Here is a 16853-nt window from a genome sequence, read left to right as displayed (position 1 = left end):
TTTAAGCATCAGCTGAAAGTGTCACCAGTTTATTTTTTTTTCCCCCTTTGTCACAAGTTCACTGTAGAGTAGAACTGCACTGGAGGAAGAAGACGATAGAGCATAGTTAGATAAGTATTCCACCCCAGCGATTGCTGCCCACTTGCCAGTCCACAGAGTCCCTCATCCCCATTTGAAAAACAAAAATAAAATAAATCCAGTAAGGCAAAAGTGCAACAGAGCTTTGGCTCCTGATAGAAGACCATAGAGCAGCAGAGCAGTACACAATAAGTCTTAATGTTCAGCAATATTCCTTCTCCTCTTCCCTTCCTGTGTGTCTGTGTGTGCCAGTCCTAGCCTGCTAGCACTATCACCCTCCACCTCCCCCCAAAGCTCTCTCCCTCTCTATTCGCTCATGAGCAGCCCCTCCTCCTCTGAGCGAGCTCTTGTTCTTTTACTGATGCCTGCTCTTTTCTCTCAGAAAGCTCGATTCAACAGAAAACACAGGGAGGCGGGAGCAGAGTGTGGGGGTGGGTGATGTCATCAAAATGCTGCGAGTGTTCCCTGGCTGTGGTTCAGCAACGCATACGCATGAGAGAGCTGCTACTGAGCTCCCTCCCCACCGACCTATCAAAGCAACACTTCCTGTAAGCTCCACAGCAATACTGATGCGTCATTCCTGACTGCAGTGGGAGGGAAAGGAAAGAATGGGAGGATGGAAGGGAGGAAGAAAAGGGAATATAGACTTAACATGAGGCTCCACAAACCACAACTAGAATTCTAGATCCCCGTCTCAAAGTAGTTAAAACAAAAAAATTGTATCACACTCCTCAACTGCACTGTAATGTCAGTCATCATAACAAAGTGAACTACATCACAGCTGCAGTCAGAAAGAATAACAGTTAATATGATGCATGATTGGATAATCCACCCGAACAAACCATATGACATGAAAAAGTCTTACCCACACTTTCGATCCGTTTTTGATCTAAAACTAATGGCACGATAGTGATCACAGCTCATCTGCTCTCTAAACTAACCAAAGGAGTCACAAGCATTACATCACTGCTCTGTCCAAAAGCTACTAGGCGTAGTAACACATTGCATGATGCACACACACACACACACACACACTCACTACACACTGCATTAGAATGGAAAAACGCATCCTTCTGTTTTAGTGAATGTAAAAGAAAGTGAGACATGCGCGCACACAGGCACACCTGATTATCTGATATTTTAATCTGGCTTTGGTGCGAGTCATTTCCACCCTCTAAGACTTAAAAAAAGATCCACATGAAATCAAGTGATTTGTAGACAAAGGCAGGATTAAGTTTGTTGACAAAACATTCTAAGGGGAAATAGCAGTGGGAAAGCTGCTGAAGACAAATGATCTTTGTCTTCCTCGAGTTTCGTCTTTATTTCTCTCTCTCTCTCGCCCTCAGTCTCTCCCTCGGTCACATGTCCTGCACTACACAAGTTATGCAAAATGAGGCATAGCTCATTGCAAACAAACAACACAAACAGATGCTTTGTCATGCCCTCGCTGGGGCTAGTCTGATGCAAACTTTCACTGTGAAAAACTGCCTTGTGACACGTAAGCACGGTTTATTTGGGGCAACAGTGGTTTGAAGCTTGTGGGCTTTAGAAATGTGCTTATACCATCAGAGTTGAATGACAAGGCTTTCCATATGTGACAAAGAGAATGTCAAAATATCTCGTCAAAGGACAGAATTAAAGATGTGCAACTGTGGTCCTTTGGCATATCCCACAATTATTCTAATGCTGCACTTTTACCATGTATAATGGTTTAATCTGTAGATATAAAGGCACATGTAGCAGTAATTAAGCCTCGAGACCGATCTGGAAGAGGAAATGGAGAAGGATGCAGTTGCACAATTAACAAGGATGTTTTAGGTATATTATAAGCCAACAAAGAAAAAGCTTTATTTTTCTTACATATCCAGAAGTTACGGAGTTAGCTTTAGCACCACTTGCAAATATATTAGAGGAACATTGCTTTACAAAATTCACTTCTTCAAAAAAGTCACCAGAAATCGTTTTACTTTGGAATACTTTTGCACATTTGTCTCATTGATATTTAGATTTTTGTCTAAATACATTTCCGAATGCCTTAAGTTTTTCCAATCAAATGTGTCTATTTTTCCAACCCGTCTAAAAAGATCACGTGAGATATTTTCAAATTTAGCAATAAAAGCCATTTACAACAAACAAAGTCCAGAGAACTGGGTCATGATAACGGCAAATAGTCTGTGTGAGATGCTTTCTCTCAACTGAAAACACTACAGAGTAGCAAGAGGAATCTGAGCCGATCTGTAATACTGAAGAAAGATTAGATAGCAATATTGAGGCAAGCCCAAAACACTGCAAAGCAGCAACTGTAATTGGCTTAAGCCTGATTCTTACTCGGCGCAACCGCGCAACTGTTCTGGCTCGAGAACCATTAATGACGTCATCGAAAGCGCCAGCCCCTTCACAGTTCCTTCAGCTCATAAGCGCAGTTTGCGCCGAGTATGCGTCACATTTGCAGTTCTCTCCAGACCAGCGGGCGTCACTGTTGAGGAAACAAGCTGAAAAGCATACGAAGAAAGCATACACAATGCCACCTGTGGTGTCACGTCAGCAGAGGCTGGCACATCTGATGCGGAATGAATTTACTCTGGGTGTAGAACTGTATATGTATCTCAGAGCTAAGCGGCTGCGGCAAAAACAGAATGCACGGATGCATTTCCATGTTTTCTTCACCTCCACCACCGACTGCCCCAGATGCCTGCCGATTTCCCCCCAGGAATTCGACACTGCCGTGTTGTCCCAGTGTAACTTCATAGACATGTCGTACAGATGTTTGTAGAGGCGCACCCTCTCGGTCACCGCGGTCTCTGCAGTGTTTATGTTTCCTTTCTCTTGGTCAGCTGTTTCCGGTTGAGCTCCCGCGAAGTCAGAAAAAAAGTTGTGTGCGCGACCTTGCGACGCGCGAGGATTTTTTAGCTTGCGACGGGGGGCGTGGCGGAATTTTGGGTCACGTGACCGTTTGCGGCATTTGCGACCAGCTAGTAAGAATGGGTCAAAGCGAGGTTGCGCCGAGTAAGAATCAGGCTTTAATCATCCCTAGAAAAAGATCTGCTGTATTCACACACGGGCAAGACCAGACATCTGCATCCTCACATACAGCTTCTTTATCTAAACTGCTTCAGGGAGATGGTGCATATGTTAAGACAGCTTAAGAAGTCAGCAAGCCCACTAAAACTGGCACAAGCTAAAGGCTGCAGTGTGCCCAAAATGAACTATTAGATATGGAATTACTTTGGCTCAGCAGGAGGAAGGCAGACGTGTTTAGTGTAAACCTCATGTGTTCAAATAATGTTTCAAAACAAATCTAGAGTTCATATTATGATTATCAGCAAACTAGCCAACATACAACATGCAGAGACCGTCAGGCATTGTTTTCTGTAAACCAGCTTTATTGTTTAAGGAATGCAGAAATGACATCACTTCCCTGGGAACATTAAAGCTGAGCACTAGAACATTAGAGATAGAACATTAGAGCCAAGACAGCTGACGCAAGCTGAGGACTTCAAATAAACAACATTATAGCCGACTTCCTGGAAAGGGGAGCTCACTGATCAAATAATCTCAACTAAATGCATAACCAAGGCAGGTTACAGTAGCTCAATTCATAAAAGTGGGAGCAGTGACTGACAGCCAGCCTTCCTGACTGCAGACAGAGTAGAGGAGATTCTCCTCCCAGGAGCCCAATGGGTGGAGGATGCATTTCCTGTCCTGGCCTCTCTGAAGGGCAGTGGTGGGAACAATAATCAATAGGAGCTGTAATTCAATCCCTGACCTCCCCAGTGATGCCTGAGCTTCAGAGGACACGTCATTTAGATCCATCACAGCAGTATGAGTATGCAGCACAACTCTACAACCGGGACAGCTCTTCACTTCCACACACTCCTTTTAGTCAGAAATTAGCCATTTCATACTTCAGTGCAACAATTCTATCAAGACAGTCACACAAACTCTGCACATTTAGGCTAGCCAACTCCTACATTATAACGCTCTGTGGCTGTATGACTGGATGAATGAAAAGTATCGCTATTCAGAATAAATATATAACTGCTTGCACAAATCAGACATATTTGAATCAAGCGAGGAAACATTTCTCCTGACAATAAGAAAAGCTTTTCATTTGATTTGCTATGGCTTATTTCAGCAAAGAGTCATTCTTAGGTGAAAAGTACATCGTCCCAGCGGCAAATCTGAATTAAAACACCTCTTAATACAGGAACAAAAAGGTCCCCTCAAAGCAGCAGTTGGTGGTCATCAGGGTTTAGCATTTACTGTGAGAGCTGGTAGGAGAAGCAGCACCTATAATGATTCATAGCATTCCTCTTCCCAGCTGTGACACCATATTCCAGCTAAACGCTGCACCATTACAGGGTTTCTTGTTAGTACAGATGACAAATAATTACTTAAAATACTTGACGAATTAGTTTATCCAGTCTGTCTGAATACACACCCCATGGACTATTCAGACACAAATCACATGACAGAATCAGTCATAAGCACCTAACACTCCCGAATCACAAACAAGTAACCTGCTGCACCCATAAGCCAAATACAGTCCCAATCAAACCCTCTCCAAAAAAAAAAAATCAGCTGCAACTAAAGCAGCTGGGAAATGTCCCTCCACATAAAGAGAGACAAATTCCAGAAAGAAAAGCACCCCCCTTAAAAGTTTACTCTGCAACAAGGGAGTCGTCTTCTCTCAATCCCAAATGACTGCAGGAGTCACACCACATCTTTCATTGCGTAACTCACCGTCGTTACCCCTGCCACCACCTGCATGTTGTAAAAAGAAGACTTTTCTAACATGACGGATCTTTCCTAATTGGGAAGAAGAAGAAGAAGAAAACAAGAAATATTTGAAAATAATTTGCTCAGTCAAGTCATGAGAAGATTCTTTTTATACGATTTGTAGCCTACAAGCACAAGACACACAACACTTAGAAGACTCAAAGTAAAATTCATATCAACTGCAAAGCTCACATAAATGCCAAAGAAACATGAAGCCTGCTGTTATCATGGGTTATTCCTCAAAGCGAACAAGTAAGGTGAGTAAAACGGGAGAGCTGAATCACACTTTAGCCATGAGCAAACATGGAGGCCAACGTGCTCCGACAGGTAGCACTGGTGGAAATCATCACGCCACTGCTGATGCAAACTGACATATCCACACACACACACACCTCTTTCTACCAAACCTTTAACTGCTCTGTCCACTCACAATGGTACACCTAGTTGAAGGGATTAACATTGTGCTTTACAACAAAAGCCAAAACTTCTGAAGGAGACAGAGAAGTAGGCGGGTCAACTAAATATCTAATAGTGTTTACCTGAAAATACAACGTGATCCGATGTTCATCTAAATTTATGATGCGTTTAAAGCTGAAAATGGAATAACTAAAGCCTGATTTATGGTCGGTGACGCAAGGCGCAACGCAAGACGCAACGCAAGCCCTTGCGCGGTTGCAAGTCCCCCCTTGCGTGCGTCACCTCAATTTTCTAAACTTCACGCAAGACGCGAGCGCAAGCCACTATCTACATCACATCCGGCGGCGTGTTCATCTTCCGGTTTCATCCCCTAATAAAAGACCGCTGTTTTCAAACGCCAAGGTAGAAAGCGAAGAAGAAGAAGAAGAAGAAGAAGAAGCAGCATGAATCCACTTGAAGAGAGACTTGCCGAAGAGCATAGACATAATAAAATATATATATTATGTCTATGCCGAAAAGGTCCTGGCGGTAAATTTCCTTTCATCGTAGTAGGCTTGTCATTGAAAAACCCGCTGCTCCACCTACTGTCCTGGCGGTGAATCGCCACGCAGCACACGCAACCGCCGACAAAGCAAAATGAAGCATAAACGTCTCGAGCCATTAACGCAAGCGCAGTTAAAAGAGGTATAAATCTGCCGTAAGAATCACCAACACATACACCAAGTTGCTCCTTTCCTTTGAATGTGTCCAAAAATGTTTTGATCATAAAAATCTGCAATTTAAGGCTGATCAGCGATCGCCAGTTAAACAGTGATTCACCACAATATCACCTTCCAATGTCATGCCAGCAAAATAACAATGTTTTTGTATGATCTAATCATCAATCAATCATAAAAATGTAATCATGTGCATGACAAGATGACATATGAGACACAGCCTTACATGTAGAAGAAATTTTTAAAAGAAAAACCAGAGCTTGAAACATGGCAGCCAAATCAAATCTAGGTTTGGAGGACAAAAACATAAAAAAAAATAAGACTTTAAAAAGTTATGACATCATCAATGGGTAATATTGTCAACACTACATTATCACACGCCGAACTGACGTGAAGAACCAGTAGGGCAATAACAGGCCCCCTCCCCTGCCGTGTCTCCTCACATTGTCTGAGCAAACAAGTAGCACTTGAACACAACACAAAGACAATCTAGGCCTGTGTACGGAGACCTAATCAGTGAAGAAGCATCTACAAAAACAACAAACACTGTGCGCTTCTGGTTTCTCTGAAGTACAGAGGTGGTCTCTATCAAATCATGATCACAAGCTTTTTTTTTTTTTCCTTCTTCTTTTTAAGTTTCTTCACCCCACATGGTCATCTTGTTGTTACATGTGTTGCTTGCTTTGAAGATTTGAAGATGACAATAAGTTAGCAGTTTGCTTTCTATAGCCACGGCTGCCTTCCCCCTTGTGCACTCATTCACTACGCTTACCAACCAATCGGGGTGACCTCTCTCACTGACATACCAGAAACCCGATTCAACGGAAAGTCCAAAAAGGCCAACAACCCCGACGATGCGTCATATAAGAGAGACGGACATTCTCTGATGCTTCACATGTGCCTGATGACCCTTATAAGGGTATAAGGACACATGAAGAGAATAGAGGTCATTCATTATCAGTTTTCTGGCTCTTTTACACCAGTGAATAGAACATTCAGCGGTGCCTTTACCTTTGAGAAGTGCTTATCTAAATATACAATGTGTTGGCACACTGTCTGCAGTTTAGTATTGAGCAAGTTGCAAGAAGTGATTGAAGTTGAGCATGTTAGCTGAAAATTACTATCAACTTGGTTAATGGGAGCTGTGAATGGTAATCTTTCAATAAAATGGGAAGGATTTTGTGTATTTTTAGAGGTAAGGACATGTAGGTTAATCACTGCAAGCACTGCTATCAAACACGAGAGCCAGTTCATGCCCATTCAAACATTTTTTATTTTTTTTTTTTTAAAGAAAAAAAGGCTACAATCTAGTCTCAACTCTATACTTCCCTTCAGCCGGTATGATGTTTTGGTCATTTTCACACAATGGTAAGCTAGAGTAAGCTATAAACTAGAATTTGAAGTATTTTATGTATACACACCAAATCTAGGTCAGTAATGTAGAAAAGATGCCGTTTCTTTTATCCACATACTCGGAGAAGATGTAATTTAATTAACCGAGACTGACTGGCTTTGCATGACTGCACAGCCAGTCAGTCTCCCTCAACTTTAATGACTGTGCTTGCGTAAATAAACACAATGCACCACACGCACCTGTGACAAAGAGATTGTTGAGCTGTGGTAAAGCGTAAGAGTAAAACACAATGACAATCAGAAGAGTATGAGTAATACAATCCCAATGTGTAAATAGTACTAGCCATAGTAACAATGTATGTCAGTATCTGTGTGTAACAATTGTAGGTGGGGATGGAAAGCTTGATACACACTTTAACAAATCTGTCATGAAGCATCTAAGAAGCAGGTTAGTTATTTTTCTTGTTGGTATTTTTTTTGCAAAATCTTTACACAACTGCTGCATTAATATGCATTAAAGTACCTTTGAGGCGGGTTTGGCTAATGCGGGCAGGTCTGGCGGACTTCATTCCTGCACCTACTTTTATGACTGGATCTACCGGATCTTCTTCAATGGTCTGTCCCATAGCAAGCAGACCCAGTCTTTTCATGCGAAGGAGCCGAGGACCTGGCTCCTTGGGTGAACTCGCCCCATGCTCAACTGGTCCCTCTCCTGAGATGACACCCGGAACAAGGCTCTTTAGAAACTCCATTTTCAACGAGGCTTTGCAGGGCTTTCACTCTGGTGAGAGGTCCAGAAGCCTGTGCCACGCCATTCTTCCTCACAAACCACCCGTCTGCCTGATCTACCCCATTTACAGAAAAGTAAGCAAAGGGGTCAAGTGCCTGTGCCGAGCTGCTACCTACATGAGGCAGTCCCACATTAGCGCAATGTTAGGACTTGTATCTGTGGGCCCTTACAGACAAGAACAGACACCGTCTCAGAGGCTCTCTAAAGTTGTTCTGAAAGGTGTAACGGCAGCGAGGAAAAGTGAAAGAGTAAGACACTCCTACTCTGCAACATTACCTGCCTGTTTACAGTGTAAAGAGAAACCAAAAAGACATAACTCTCTCTGTGGTTTGTGATGTAATAGTGAGTAGGCAGGGCTATGTTGAGTGCCTGGCATATCTGGGGTGGGACTAGAACATGTTCCACAGGAGATAACACAAACTGGGCCACCAGCCAATCACAACAGCGACGACACCAGTCACACCCTGCTGGCCCATGTTGCTCACCAGTGGAAGAAATCAAGAGTGGAGGAGGAAGATTGACAGCCTCCATAAGAAGGAGGAAAACTTCATGAAGCTGGCTCACTTGCCAGCCTGCACTTACTGATAGCTCTTATCAAAGTCAAAATGGTGTCGCTCCTTAGCATTCGTACATACAAAAAAAAAAAAAAAAAAAAGAAGCTTGTTAGGCTTCTTGCCACATTACACAAATAACCAGAGCACCCCTCCCTTTGCTTTCACTTGTGCTCGACTTAAGCTATTATGAATGGAAACAGAATGGGAAAAGTGATGGTGTGTGTGAAACTGGATGATGACAGACTGCAGCGCTCTGCTTGGCTGCTCAGCTTTGGCTGCTCAGCTTGTACCTGCAGCAAACTCAAACCCTTCCAAGTATCCCTCGCTGCAAACTAAGAGAGGCTAAACTTTGCTGACTCTTGTAAAAGCTCCCGGCCTACAGATATCATCCGTTTGCTGTTCTCTGTTACTGAGTCCAAGAATTAATAAGCTTTCTGATCACAAACAGCCTCTCCTCAATAACAACAGAGAGCTGCAGCGCTCCAGAAAATAACAATGACCACGTTTCCATTAAAACTTATCACACCTCTTCTGCTGCGTCATCATTTTATTCCTCAAATTAAAGCATTTGTGCAATTCCATAAAAGAAAAACAATAATAATGTGTGAAACAAAGTGATGCAAAAGAACCCTAACCTGATTTACAACCTTACTCTGCAGTTATGAAGCTCTCTTTGTTTTATGGCCAAAAGCAGATGAGTTTTAGGGTCCCAAGCAACAACCTTGCACACAACACTAGTTAAACATTTCCTAATAAGACAAAACCAAATATCAGCCACGTCCTGCACAAAACAGAGAAGACCCAATGCAAACATGATGCTTTTCAAGAAAGCTGAAAGTCTAATCTGTTCTTAAAAAACAATAAACAGCCACACCAGGTAGGATGGAAAGAAACAGTCTCACTCACAGAAATTGGTCATTCGTCATTCTGTCTTAAATCAAAATGACTGAAACTTAAAATTTTGACTGTCTGTTTATGCTTCAATGGGTACAACACTAAGGTACTCACTTAAAGACATGGCACACAAGGTGAAAACTGATTTATCAAGCGCATACATTCAACACACTGTTGAGAAAATTTTACGGACAAACTATTTAAGGCGAGATGCATTTACACCTGCTGTACGGCACGTATAAACTATTCAATGAGCTCATATTTAGGTCCTAAGAGCAATGATTCTAAGTAAAAGGAACAAAAAAATGCACCGTGTGAGACTGTAAAGTGTGGTCAGAAACTTATTAAAGAAGTTCTTACACCAACCTCTACTGCAGTGTTTTAAAATGTCAGCAAAATTATGTAATTATTTCACTTACAGTCTATGGTCTTTTTTTTTTTTTTTTTTTGAAATATCACTTTTTTTTAAGGCCAAAAAAAAAACAAAAAAAACAACTCGATTTATCCAGCTTGAACTCTTGCGTGAGTAAGTAAAACTGCTGGTTCTCAAAGTGTTTTTTTCCTCTAACTCTAACTGTTGTTTAAACAGAGACACATGACCCACTTGAATAATGTAATTGCGCTGCAAAATTACATTATGATAATCAGTTTTAAACATTTCATCAAAATGAATAGAGCCATCATATTTTGTCCATCAGTTGGTTTAGACACTAAAATGCTCATGGAGAAGAAGCAGTGGGGCATTCCAGTTGTTTCGGTGTTGTAACCAAGACAGCAAAATTGAGTTAATGACTTAAATATGTCTGAAGCAACAACGCTGTGGAATGTGTGGGATAAATAAACCTCCATGAGATTATGTACACCTTCTCTGTGGGAGATCATCGCAGCACAGACGATGCAACTGTTATAAAATCAGGATTTTATTAGAGCAGAGCGACAGTCTGGGAATGCTTCACACAGCTGTGATTAGATAGTCTTAAAGGGCGGATTTTCACTCACAATTTCTGATACGTTTAGCCGTCTGACACAAGAAACAGAAAAACATGTGAATGAGAGCAATTTTACCTGGGATTTGGCTGCATTAAAGTACACTTTACTGTTTTTACAAAAACAGCATGTACAGAGCTTCTAAGCCCATCTGAGTCTAGCTGAGCAAATACATGCAGGAGTGATTTGATCACTGACTGCATTACATCTTTGTGTCAGTCTGGTTTGACAAGCTCAATTTGGGACCTCTAACATAATAATTTATTTTTCTTCCAGCCAAGTGAAGGTGCTTTCAAAACAAGTCGGAGAAAGGGACTGAAGAGGCAAAGATAGCCATCACTTGGTCCGAGTACCACAATGCTCAGTGGAGGCAGCTGCAGTTTGCTGAGGCCAGGTCTGTGGTGCTGTTGAGTTAGAACAATACCCCTGCAGAGGAGGCCCACATCCCAATCAGTCCAGGAATGTGGAAGAGGAAGCTCTGGGAACAATGTGCAGCGTTCCTCGTCTGTTCTGGGTCCCACCCGTTTCTGCCTTGTTCTGCTTTTAATCCAGAGAAAACAGGAAAACTAGTGGGCTAAGGCCCAGAGAAAGATTCTGTTCTGCAGTCAGCCGAAGGGGCTGAGTTGAACACCGTCAGCACTAAATCTACTACAGTCACTGTGACCAGTCTGGGTACGCATAAATCTGAACTGCAACTCCACCTCTGACTATGAGTAAACAGTTTGAGGTTCATGTAAGGCAAGCTGAACACCAAAACTATTTTCTACTGCACTCTAGTGGTGCAAAACGACACCCACACAACCAAGTTTCAACACAGCCAAAATGTAACAATACGGGTGACTTTTGTGTTACCATGGAAATACCAACTAAATTCGATTTTCGCTTGATGTGCGCTTTTTTTAATGTCTATTTTGATTCTGATGTGAGCATTAATTAAAAGGAGAAAAAAGTTGCCACACTGGCAAAACTAAAAGATATACTAAATGATACCAACTCAGAACTAATGATCATGCAAAACAGTTGGTATGACAAAAAAAAAAAATCCAAGAAAATTTACCAGAACTAAAGATGTGGTGGGATAAACCACTTCCTTAATTTAAGAATACAGAAATATCCGTCGATAAGAAGTGACAGAGTACTGTGGAACTAAAGTGTTCTTAAAGGAGAAGCTGATGCAACTCTGTGGTAAACATGCCCCCATCTCTAAATTCTGAGTTTGTTTTCTCACCGAAATGAAGTTTTAAACAGCGCTGCACAGCTCCACCTGACTGACAGGCAAACCATACCACACAGACTTTTATTTTAACTAGGCCAAGAATGGATGCATGTTAAGGTAGTTTTTATGGTAGTCTTTAACTACTTACAAGTAGTTATCACAGCTATATTTATTTTATTGTTTACAGTCCTAAGTTTTATAGAATTGCACAGTCAGATCAGATTCTTTAATAGTAAAGGAACTAAATCTCAATATCGGCCCTAAATAACACCACAGACAAGAGTTGGGCACAGCTCTGCTCTATCAGGACACATTTATCCCTTCTGCTCTCAGATACAACAAATCCTCTCCACTGCAGCACATGAGTTTCATGAATGAACATTGCTTCTTTGTCCATCTACTTTTGAGTTTCCAGATCAGATCACGAAACCTACAAGATAAACTAATAACCAGGAGTTTCTCCATTTGCAAATAGCAGCACAAAACATTGCATTCTCCCTTATGGAATCCGGACAAAGATCAAGCCGGCTCTGCATAGTCTTGAATGGCTGTTGTGAGGCAACCCACTGAGAGTTTGGTTGTCACTGTTAAAGAATGTCAGAATGTGACCTAACCAGACTCTGCATTAAAATCATCCACTTTTCCTTGTCCAGACCTACTGACAGACAGCTCCCATCTTCCAGAGAGCACACCATTTAAAAACTGTTTTTCTTCAACACAAAACAACACAACAATTAACTTCACAGCAGTTACAATTCTTTGCTAAATTTACTCAACCAGCCTTTAGGACCTTGTGTGGGATGATCGAGCTTTTTATTCCATTGACATTTCCCTTCTCTTTTCCAAATACGCATTTTACATTCAGAACAAAAACCGAGCAGGAGCTAGCTAACTTGACACCGCTCCATCTGCAACAGCTGCCACGATTCATCTCCGTCTGAGTGATTTTGCATACTAGGGTGAAGCCAAATTTGGGAGATGCTATCAAAATAATGTGACGCTAATCAGCATGGCACATTGTCCTTTTTGCTTTCATAGCTCGGGTTTTATCAGTAAAGGATGATATGCACGCTATTCAAACTCCTCAAAAAGACTGAGAAGTCAAAACAACTCTTGATAGTTTGCACAAATATTTTCTGGTGTGCGATTTATCTGATTTTTAATTTAAAAAAATGACTGATATCAAGCTGCTGAAACACAAATGCATAGATTTTGCTTGGCTGTCATCTGAATGAGCCAATCAAGTCTTCTACATTACTGATAATCTATGTGTTACTGTATCTCGACCAATTATACATCAAGCACTCAAGTCAAGTAGTACGTTTACTTGAGTGCATTTAAAAAAAAAACTTTTAGTCTTTATGGAAATATTACATTGCAGAGAAACATGAGGCGTTCTTCACTGTAACACTGCAGCGTGGACAGTGACCAGAATACAAATGATGCAAGAAAGCAGATGCCAGGCAGACCAGGCTGAAGACTGCTTTGCCACTTTTTAAGTTCAAGAAAACAAACTGATTAATCAAATCTCCCGTCCTTTCCCACAGTGATTAACAAACAGTAGGCTGTAAAACCTAAACAGCAGCACAGAGTGGAACACAACCCATTCGAGAAGGCAGGCAAAAATTACCATCGTCATGAAACATCGACAAAAAACAAGGCCATTCAGTTTGGGCTCGTTAGGAAAACAGTAGTGCATTAGTATAGTCTGAAACAAAAACGATAATATTTGTGAACAATACAGTGTATATGAACTCAACTAGTCATGTGATTAAATTTTTTTAGAATCAATAACATTGTTCTTTGGGGCACTTTGCTGCAACACAGAAGAACCACAGAGTGCTGTTGGGCGTCACAGCAAAGTGACATGTCAGCCTACTGTTGGCTTCAGCCTGGTTTGCTCTGAATTGAGACAGGATTAAAACCTCCCCCTGAGCAGAGTTATAATCTGAAGATTACCGTTACATCCAAGAGGCAGTTGCGTAAGCATTCAGAGCTTCCTAAACTCTTTTTCTTTCATCATTTTAGTGGCCAAAAAAGTTAATTTTACAGTCAAGTACTTTAATATCTAGTCATACGTACTGTTAGTTTCTGACTCTGTGCTAAATGCAGCATATTTTAAGTTTAAAAAGGGCTCGGTAAACATAATCCAATTACATTACACATAAGTAAAGGGTAAGAAGAGAACGCTAGAAACTTCTATTATCAAACCACAGTCACACAAAGGAAGGAAGAACAAGCCTTTAGCCACAAAGCAGACAGAGAAGTTGAAGTGTGATAACTTCCAAACCAACACTGTGGACAGATGGTGAGAACAGGTCAACAAAGATAGCAATTCAAAAGATAACAAAAACCTTCATGGCCTAAAAGTCATCACACAATGACACACCATCACACAAACCTAATCCCACCCACTACAAACTAAACTGAAGCAAAAAAGAAAAAAATCTCAGGCGCCATCACTCCCTTCTCACGCTGAAAAACCTGTGAATAATACATCTGACTTCCTGTTCCAACTCAGCGACTCCAAAACACAAAAAAAATGTGACCACAGAAAGAGGGTGAGCCAACCCAGCGCACGTCCTGTGCTGTGCTGTAGCACATATCAAGCCACAAACTATGCTCCTGCTCTACATTTAAGTGCTTAAAGTTGCTTGTCACTGGTGGTACTAACATACAGCTCGATCACTAAACGACTATGGTTCCCCATCTGTGTGTTTTTAAGGAGTTTTAACACGTAGATTTTGATGTTAGCATGTCTACACAGAAAAGCTAAAGGTCAGCGGATCTGCTCTGATCAATGTTTAACTCAACTTCATCTATTAATATCGCCCAGCAGCTTTCTGAGTCCAGCACACAGCAAGGATGCTGTTAACAGGAGGCTGATAGGCCTTCCAGGAAATAGGAGATAACTTAGACAAAGACGAGACTGTCCTGTCCTAATTTGCTCTGTTCCCTTTTCCATTCAGCCACATATCAGCTTCAAATAGTCTGCAATATTTCCATACAGTCGATATCCCCTCTTAAATTAATTACAGTCAACCGCCAGTTTAAAGAACAAACTGCAAAGTGTCTAGCGTATTGCACTCTTTATACTCGTCTTAAAAAAATTAATTGGGCCAGATTATAGTCAGAACCAGGCAGTGTGCTAGAGTAAAATTGGACAAACCGGGCAAAGCCTATATCTGGCTTCCTCCAACAGTAAATGACAGGCCTGGCCTGCTGTAATTACTACCTCTTAAACTGAAACGTCGGTGGCTTTTCCAACTGGGAAGGAGAGCGAAAAAACACTTTTTTTTGTTTGCATGATTTGTTAGAGAACTCTCTTGTCTTTATCTTATTCCAAAAGACAAATTTAACTGTCAGATGTGTGGCGTTAATGCACTGTTAACATGTCAGAAACACTGAAAACTCAGCTGAGGCCATCTTGAGGACAAAGACGGGGTGGTTTCTTTGCCAAAGGTAGACCCAAACATCAATTATGCTCTAAAGTCTCTTTCCAAAAAGCCAAAGATAATTTTGCTCAGCAGTGCTCAATTATTGGTTATTTCTGGCTTGACTCACTCACATCCTTCATGCCAAGTCTTCCGATAAAATAAAATAAAAGAACGCCTAACTCAGAGCAAGTAACGAAGCGTGTTAATCTACAGTGCACTGGAAAGAGACCTTTGGAAGTTAGTTTTTCATGTCAGAGATGGTGACGAAGAGCTTGAATCCAAACCACTACACAACAATATATAATCAAGAAACAGCTCCTAAAAAACTAAACCTATTTTAATATTTAAAGACATCCCTTTTAAACTGTTTATTTTAGAAGACTTCAAAACTCTCTTTAAAGACTCTCCATGTGAATTTCCCACAAACAAAAGGAAAATTACTCAATGTTAAGTTTTCTGAAAACACATTGCGTGTAATGCACCGTGCAGGACGATGGGACTACAAAGTAAGTTGATTGCATGAAGTATTCAAGCAAACAGCAAGGCTTTAGGGCCACGTGTGTGCAATTCTTCAGCATATTTTTTTGTTCTGTCGCCTAATTAAGCAGTCAGCCAAGTGCAAACACGTGCAAACACACGCATGAACGCAGATCCAACTTATCAGTCTGGGTTTGGATAAGAGGTCATCTGCTATAATCAGGCCAAACTAAACTGGCAGCCTTCGAGAGGTTACATCAGGATTTTGTATGGGAGCTGCAAATATTGAACCAGGTGACCTGCTGAGCAGTCACAGGGCATGGAGGCAGGTGATTAAGGACACCAAGTGACCGTGATGCAGTTTCAATGTAATTTCCAGATGCCATTTCCAATTAGAAGAAAAGTTGCAGAATAGAAATAGAAGACATGACAAATGATAATACAGCACTCACATTAGGGGATCAACAATATCATTACATGAAAAGTAAAAAAAAACAGAATCAAAAGACAACAAACTCCTGCTTGATTTTTGCTGTGCATTATTTTTACGGTCATAACTGAAATGCTGAGTTAACAGTTAATCCTTGCAGGGGGGCAACTTAGAGAAGAGGCCACTGTGGGGGCGTTTAGCAGGGCTTGGCTTTTCCATCCCCATACTCTTCAATGTCATTAATGTCTCACCAGATTAAAGACAAACGCACTAATTCACAGGAGTTATGCCCTAGATAAGCACAGATAGATGGCTATCTGCAATCAAAGGGGGGTTCTGTGTAGTTGGTGCATGTACAGGAGAATAAAGGACACATCTGCACTGCCATTAAAGGCTTATCCTGGCAGGGATTGGGGTGATGTCAGCCAGTTGTTATGACCAATAGCCTTGTAGGCCTGTGTCGGTGCAACCCTGCGAAGTCTTGTGCATACAAAGCTTACTCTGAAATGTGTCACATCATGGAACCTTCACAAAAGCGACAAAACAACACCCGAAAGATACAATCAGACAAAGTTAATGACAATAACTGCGATATAAAGTCTTTTTTTAACTGCAAAAAAAAAAAAAAGAAAAAAAACGCATGAGTAATCCAACTTTTATAAATACGACAAAAGTTCCAACTAGAAAATCCAACACCATAAGGCTAGGGTGCACACAAACCGGCT

The 16853-nt window shown here is 41.3% G+C and overlaps 1 protein-coding gene across 2 annotated transcripts in view; it reads right to left on the bottom strand.

Moving 5' to 3' along the window:
* The window catches only part of fryl (furry homolog, like), a 64116-nt gene extending 55686 nt beyond the window's left edge, over positions 1 to 8430 (bottom strand). Inside the window, exons 1-2 of one of the 2 annotated variants that reach the window (XM_075484727.1) lie at positions 7867 to 8430; positions 4822 to 4887 (exon numbers count right to left, since the gene is read on the bottom strand). In XM_075484727.1, the coding sequence (XP_075340842.1) occupies positions 4822 to 4887; positions 7867 to 8095 (295 nt within the window). In that variant the 5' untranslated portion in view covers positions 8096 to 8430. The remainder of the gene's footprint in view (positions 1 to 4821; positions 4888 to 7866) is intronic. The other variant, XM_075484728.1, reaches the window with a different exon arrangement.
* Positions 8431 to 16853: the final 8423 nt, after the last annotated feature.

Source organism: Odontesthes bonariensis, chromosome 15 (genome assembly GCF_027942865.1).
Source record: "Odontesthes bonariensis isolate fOdoBon6 chromosome 15, fOdoBon6.hap1, whole genome shotgun sequence".
In the NCBI taxonomy this organism is placed as follows: Eukaryota; Metazoa; Chordata; class Actinopteri; order Atheriniformes; family Atherinopsidae; genus Odontesthes; species Odontesthes bonariensis.
Note: the sequence above shows the minus strand (reverse complement) of the source record. Positions and strands in the feature narration are given on the sequence as shown.